The sequence below is a fragment of the Montipora capricornis genome, chromosome 7, assembly GCF_036669925.1.
Source record: "Montipora capricornis isolate CH-2021 chromosome 7, ASM3666992v2, whole genome shotgun sequence".
Lineage (NCBI taxonomy): Eukaryota > Metazoa > Cnidaria > Anthozoa > Scleractinia > Acroporidae > Montipora > Montipora capricornis.
Window position 1 is genome coordinate 30,526,408 of NC_090889.1, and position 7,500 is coordinate 30,533,907.

At 38.6% G+C, this 7,500-nt stretch overlaps 1 protein-coding gene across 1 annotated transcript in view; it reads left to right on the plus strand.

Moving 5' to 3' along the window:
- The window catches only part of LOC138056865 (uncharacterized), an 18,541-nt gene that overhangs the window by 2,692 nt on the left and 8,349 nt on the right, over positions 1–7,500 (plus strand). Inside the window, exons 2-5 of the mRNA XM_068902788.1 lie at positions 2,186–2,418; positions 4,268–4,385; positions 4,964–5,292; positions 6,990–7,168. Coding sequence (XP_068758889.1) covers positions 2,186–2,418; positions 4,268–4,385; positions 4,964–5,292; positions 6,990–7,168 — 859 coding nt within the window. The remainder of the gene's footprint in view (positions 1–2,185; positions 2,419–4,267; positions 4,386–4,963; positions 5,293–6,989; positions 7,169–7,500) is intronic.

The following is a 7,500-nucleotide window of genomic DNA, read 5'->3' on the forward strand; positions in this document are numbered from 1 at the left end:
CGCTCTCGTTTTGGAAATAGTACATCCAGTGTCACTGTAGGCTAATAAGTTTAGTGCATAAAATGTGAATGAGGCGATTCAAAACCATTGTATTATCTACATCGGGTTTTTAATTTCTCACCTTTGCTAATAGCAAAGATATCATTTACATCACTTATTAGTGTCATTAATTAATTTAATTAATGTGCCAACCAGAGCCTCATTGTGTCTTTTGTTTCTTTGGCTGGCACATTTGAATAACAAAAGCAATGTTTGTAAACAGATGTCATCCCTATAAGCTAAGATCTTGTACTTTAATGCTGATCATCATGGTTATAATTAACATTGCTTGAGCTGCAACGAAAGGAAAGTCTGAAAAATTCAGGCTTGACCAGGATTCGAACCCAGACCTCTGTGATGCCAGTGCAGTGCTATAACAGTTGAGATATCAAGCCATCTCGGAACTGGTCATTAAATATTTTGTGAGTTCATATTGAGCCTGTAGGGAATGTAGATATGATGAAAGTTAATAATTATATGAAAGCCATACACTGTATAAATTTGAACTGTTAAGAGAATCAAGATACAGTGTAATGCTGATCGTGGGGTAGTGGGGCGGCAGGAGAGTCTGTAAACATTTTTGATGTCATCAAGTTTGTGGACAGGGTATCTTTTCTAATAAGCTTAATTGTGGCTGTGCGAAGTCAGTGAAGCAAAAAGATCAGCTAAAACGTTTCCACCACTGAAAACACCGAGAGTTCCTTGATGTTGACATGACATTGTGCAAAGGATCTTTGAGCCAATATATGTACATGATAGCTGGTTTTTTTTTTTTTGGCAAAATTGTCAGCACTTCAAAGGATGAACTGATGAAGGCTAATTGGTCATTTGACATCTTGACAACTTAATCCAATTTTGACAAAAGTGGGCAGAAGAGACAATTTAAAGTAAAGCTTATGGGCTTTCCCGCCACGCCACTTTAATCCTAGTCTTCTTCTTGCTCTTGCCAAAGTTTCGCTTTTGCTGACCCACTGAGAACCTGGAAAAGGCTAGGCCAAAACTGGCCCAAATCATTTTCACTAAAAGCTAATCATAAGCTTGGAATCGAAACTAGTGTGTTGTTGAAAAATTTCTTTGACAGCCATTACTGTATAGGACTCTTCGCTTGAGTTTTCAAAAACAAAAAAAGAATCTTATGAGAAAGGTAATGATTTAGTAAAACATGTTTTGACTTTTAATTAATCTGAGACATAAATGTTCGTTTTGCCCACACAGATTTCCAGTTTCAACTTCAACCCCAGAGTAAATGCGACACTCTTCTAACAGGAGAGGCTTTCTGCATGAGTGGGAGGAAAGCATTAATTATTTGGGTGCAACTCCTTACTCGTTTCTGCCCCCTGGCACTTCACACTTTTTACAGCTTGAAACTGTTTGTTTTAGATTGCTTCTGATGTTCTTTTTGTTTATTTTTCTTTTCTTTTTTTTTACTCCAACTGTCACTGACCCAAAATTAGGTATCTGTCAAATTATGGTAAAAAGAGAAAAAAAGGAGGGAAAAGCATCCTGGTTGTCAAACATTTTAAGCCAAGGAGGAATTTAAAAGTGCATGGACTGTACTTAATAGATGCTACTAGTACGTTTTAAGGGCAAATTGAAGCAAAATAATAGGCCAGAAAGAGGGATGTACAGTAATGCACAGCTGATTGCATGGGCATGAATTGATGGTCTAAATGTCTCAGACTAGCACTTTTTGACAAATCTGATATTAAGCAACCAATCCCTTAGCCCACAGACTCCTAGGTGGAGTGAGAATGATATTTTAAGGCAGGATTTACTCTGTCCAATGCCTGAAGATTTTACTGGTCAATGTTTGGTGGTTCAGGAGTCAATGGGTTTAAATTGTTATGCATTTATTTCTGGCAGGTACAAAACACAGGTCACAGGTCACAGGTCATTGTTTTACCAATACAAAGAGTATCCTAAACATTCATACAAATGTAAAAGCTAACCTTAAACCTAAAAACTTTACTGGAGGCCTAAATAGGCCAAAGGTTTATAGCTTTTATGATTGTTTAGGATACTTTCTGTATTGGTAAAACAATGACTTGTGACCTGTGACCTGTGACCTGTGTTTTGTACCTGCCAATTTATTTCTGAAGGAATGACTTTTTCCTTAGTTGTAACAAGCTGTTCACTTTTCTTTTAGGTTGCCAACATTATTTTAACAGTAGTGCACTTTTTCGTAAATCTGTTAACTTGCGATTGACAAGGAAAAAACCAAAAAATTACTGGACATTTAACTTTCCTAAGAAGAAATATGAAACTTGCAGCCTGACTGGAAGTTACTTGCATGATTATGACGGCTTTCAGAGCTGCTGGCGACATGTTGCTGAGGGGCTGTTTACACTTCATATGAAAGACAGGCACTACTTAGTGGAGGTGAATTATTTTTACACGGTACATGTATATTAGTTATTCTGAATTGTGATGATAATGATTATAATTTGAATGGTATTCACTCAACAGAACCAGTTTAAATTTGCTCATTTGCATGTTTTGTCTTATTAGCTAGCGTTAACACAACCATGTATACATGTATATATGTGTATGTGTACATGTATATTTCCAGTACATGTTCCCTTGACTAGTATCTATGTTGCCTACTAGTTAAAAAAGTCAATTTATTTGATGTCGATAGTTCCTTCAGTTACGAAACTGGTATCAATGGAAGCCGACGGTGTGCCTTTTACCCCCCTCCCTCTGTCAGTGCTCTGTTTCACAGATATTTAAAGCTATAGCTACACGGATCAGAGGAAAGTGGAGACAGACATTGAAGTCACCGAGGATTGAACTGGGGACCCCTTGCTCGGAAAGCCGCGCGCTAACCAACTGAGCTACGTCTGCAAATGTTGGTTTTTGGAGACAGTGGAAAACCGGAGTACCTGGGGAAAAACCTCTCGGAGCAGAGTAGAGAACCAACAAACTCAAACCACATAATTATGGCGTAGAATCTGGGAATTGATCCCGGGCCACATTGGTGGAAGGCGAGTGCTCTCACCACTAGTACTGCGCCATCCCTGCTACTTTGTGAGAGGCGCAGTGGCCTCATGGTTAGTGCGCTTGGCTCCGGATTGAGTGGGTCCTGGCCGGGGACATTGTGTTTATGTTCTTGGGCAAGACACTTTACTCTCACAGTGCCTCTCTCCACCCAGGTGTATACATGGGTACTGGCAAATGCTGGGGGTAACCCTGTGATGGACTGGCATCCCATCAAGGGGGGAGTAGAAATACTCCTTGTCGCTTCATGCTACAGAAAACCGGAGATAAGCGCCATCCTGATGGGTCTTCTAGGCTCATAGCAAACTTTACCTACTACGTACACTGTCGTTCTTTAATAGCGAAATTGCATAGTTTTCTCTTTTGCATCCCTAGCATTTCTATCAGTTAAAGCAAGTTTTGCTTTTCAAAATATTCATTATTCTTGAATATTGAATATAGGTGATTATACAAAATCTTGTGCTCTCATTGGCTCGCTATTTCGGATTATCAGCCGATAATCACCTTGACGGACAAAATGGCTGCCAGTAGTCGTTTTGCCACTGTAAGTGAAGATGATTTCGCATTGAAATGTTTTTTTTTCTCTTTTTTGAAATAATCACCTTTGTATTTATACTAAAGCAATTATTCGCCTCAGGTACAGTGATTATCGGTGAATATCACCTCGAGCATTCACTGATATAATCACTTCACCTTCGGCGAATAATTGTTAATTGTAGTACTGACTTGCTCATTTTTGTTGTAAATAAAGTGAACCAACCAGTTGTGTTGTTACAGGTGATTAAACCCTGTCCTTATCATGTTTTGTCTTAAGTTTCCTTTTCTCTGTGCCACTGAAGGCATTGTCAAAGCAGAGAATAGAATGAGGGTAGTTTTTTTTTCTTTTACAAGGCAGGGTACATGTAGTTGTTTTATGAAGGTGCTAGATTTGCTTGCTTATAAACTTGCCACTCTTTTCCTTGTACCAAAGCTGTGGATTTTAGGACACCAATTTTATGCCCAAACATGGACAATAATAAGATGACAGCTGCACATGCTGTCTTGAGCTACTGTCGGTTACATCCGAATAAGGAATTTTTAAACTCAAAAAACCCCAGCTCTGAACCAGAGTTAAATGCTTCAAGGTCATGTCAGCTTCTGATTTAAGGCATTTACAGCTGTTGTCACATTTTTCTCTGACTTTTAAAAAATTTTTTCTTGAAAAAATAATTATTATATTGTTTTTAAACAGTGGCAACCAGACATTAACGGAAGCCTTTCTGGCAGGATCATACGTTTGACTATCACATGCAATGCTTCTGTTCCTTTGACTCGCTGCTTTCTTTTCAAAGCATTAGGATCAGTTACCTGTGAGTACATAACAATAATTAATTTTATTGTCAGAGCTGTTTTTTGCTGGAAAAAAGCTTCAAGTAACTTAACTATGGCTGTAAGTCTGTAACTTCAGTGTCTTAGTTTGTAAAACTAACTCAGGACCCGTGGAGGGAGAGGGGCTGGGAGGGTTGTAGCCCCCCACCCCCCCCCTTTTACTTTTATTTTATGATGTTGTTTTATCCTAAACCTTCCCCCCCCCCCCCCCCCACTCCCCTCACACCTCTGTGATGCTTACCAAAGGGCTCGCCTCCCCCTCCATTTTCAAACATACTCCACAGCACAGTAGCTCAATCAAGCAATCAATCAGTCAAGTTTATTTAATGTCTAAATGGCTAAATTAATGGTGACTGGCTCAGCAAACTGGTTTTCGGACATGCTGTGTAACAATTACAAGGTTTAAAATTAATGTTAGGAACAACTGATTAGTTAACTGTAATTTATAATAAAATTATTTAAATGGGGAAGATAGGACTTGACAGGCTTTGCATCCCTTTTTAATTTTCCAATGTTTCATATGAGAGTTGTTTGTCTTTGGTTATTTGAATTGTTGCAGATAATGCCACTTTAAGTTCTTCAGGTTGTCGGAGCTTACCAAATATGCCTTCACCAGTGTTATCGTCATCATCATCAACATCTTTGCAATTGTCACCGTCACCATCACAGTCATTATTATCATCACCATCACCGCCACCATCATCATTATCGTCATTGCTTTTACCACTAGCAAAATCATCAATAGCATCAACGCCATTAGCACGATTGTCATCAACACTGGCCTTTGTGATATCTTCAAGCACTGGAATACTGTTGCCACAGTTGACATCATCCTATGCAGGAACACAAAGCAAAGCTGTTATAATGCCCTCAATAGACCCATCGTGGGTGAGTGTCTTCCATATGCACCATTTTCAACAATGGCCCCGTTTTAGTGCCCACTAACTGTACATCCTAGACTCAATAATCTTGTATGAATACTGTACACTGAAACGTTGTTACAGGAAAGCATTACAACTAAAAATATTAATAGCAAACACTTGTTGAGAAACTTAATGAAGAGTAAGTTAAAGATGAAGCACAATGTGGAGTACAGGATTCATCTTAGAGAAAGTGCAACAATGTTCGAACATTATCATAGGCGCGGTGGCCTCGTGGTTAGTGTGCTCAACTCCGGATCGAGTGGTCCAGGTTCAGGGCCTGGCTGGGGACATTGTGTTGTGTTCTTGGGCAAGACACTTTACTCTCACGGTGCCTCTCTCCACCCAGGTGTATCAATGGGTACCGGTGTAATGCTGGGGGTAACCCTGCGATGGACTAGCATCCAGATTTTGAAAGTGTGTTTGCTTAACATCTAACTGGCAAGATTTTGAGCTTTGAGTTTTATCCAAAGCTGTTTATTTTGAGTGTAAGTTTTGGATTTCACGGCCTGCCATTACTCACATTCAAAACTGACTGATTGGACCTGAGAGGGTTGGATCTAGAGAAATTGACGTCATTTACTCACTAGCTTAAAATTTCAGCATGTAAATGCAATTGCCTTAAGACAGATCTGAATTAATTTTTTTTTTAAATACTTTTTTTCAAAACAGACACTACACTACGAACACTACACTGCACTATATACAATACACTATGTACTTACAATACTTTACTTGCAATGCACTTCATTAGCTGCTATAAGCAACATGACTTCATGTCAGAAGCTACTTACAAAATCATCATACTTTATAGCTTAACGTAACACATTAATTAATATTTACAGCTGCATTATGCTATAGGTTCTGTATAAGTTAATGAGATTAATAATAATAATAATAATAATAATAATAATAATAATAATAATAATAATAATAAATGAATAAATAAGTAGTTAGTTTTCGAAATGAGACAGATATTGTTTTCCCCAGCACATATCTATGACAGCTTATTTTTTTCTGACACACACTCCTGTCAGGGCAGAAAACTCTAATTAAGCCACGCTCCTTTCGCCACAGACATAACTTTAAAGGACAATCTATTCACCACATATACAGTGTACTGTCTCTTCTTTCTCACGCCCACTACTGTTATTTTTTACCTTTCCCGAACTCTCCATTGTCACAGACATAAAAGCACACTCATGTCGCTACTGACACTTCTTTAATTGTCAGTACAGATGTCTATTGAAAGCCTACTATTGTCGCTACAGACCTCTCTCTCAAACTTTCTGTCAACACAGACATGTGAAGTGAATGGCTTCTGTTGTAACAGATGTATCTCTCAAGCACACATCTGTCAACACAGACATTCCTCTAAAGGACACTGTTGTGATCAAATTTGTCTGAGACACACTCCTATCATGACACAATAATATTCATCTTTCTAAATCATTATATCATACTCCCTAATACAGTAGGCATCTCTTTAGACACACTCGTCACCACAGACCTTTGTCTAAAGCACACCCCTGTCACCACATACATTGTATAATTTCCAAACCACACCCTTCTCTCCACTATGTTCACCAGAGAGATTCATCTATAGGGTGCACCTATCATAACATAATTTTCTCTCAATCAGTGTTCTGCCCTATCTTTTGTCAGATAAACCAACCAGAGCCATCTAGTTCTACTGAAGGTAGCATTGAACCAGGCAGCCAGCAAGCTCAAACTGAGAAAGTTGGCAGTGGGGTACTGATTGGGGCTGTAGTTGGTGGTGCCTCATTTTGTGCAGCTGTAGTCGTGATCATTTTAATTTTTCGGAAACGGAGAACGTCGTCTGGGTATGTTGGTTTATCTCATCTGAGCTTTTGTCACAAGTGTAAAGAAAAGGCGTAACTTAATTGCAACCTAATACTAGATTTTAAAAAAAGTCAGGATTCAAAGTGCCCAAGCCTGTGCTAAAAAAATCGCCTCCTTTTTTTCTTCAGATTTTGAAAATGTGTTTGTTTAACACTTGACTGGGAAAATTTTGAGCTTTAATTTTTATCCAAAGAGTGTTTACTCTGAGTGTAAGTTTTGAACATGTACAATGTATTTCACGATCCACCATTACTCACGTTCAAAACTGACAGATTGGATCTCAGAGGGTTGGATCCAGGTATGAGTGACATCA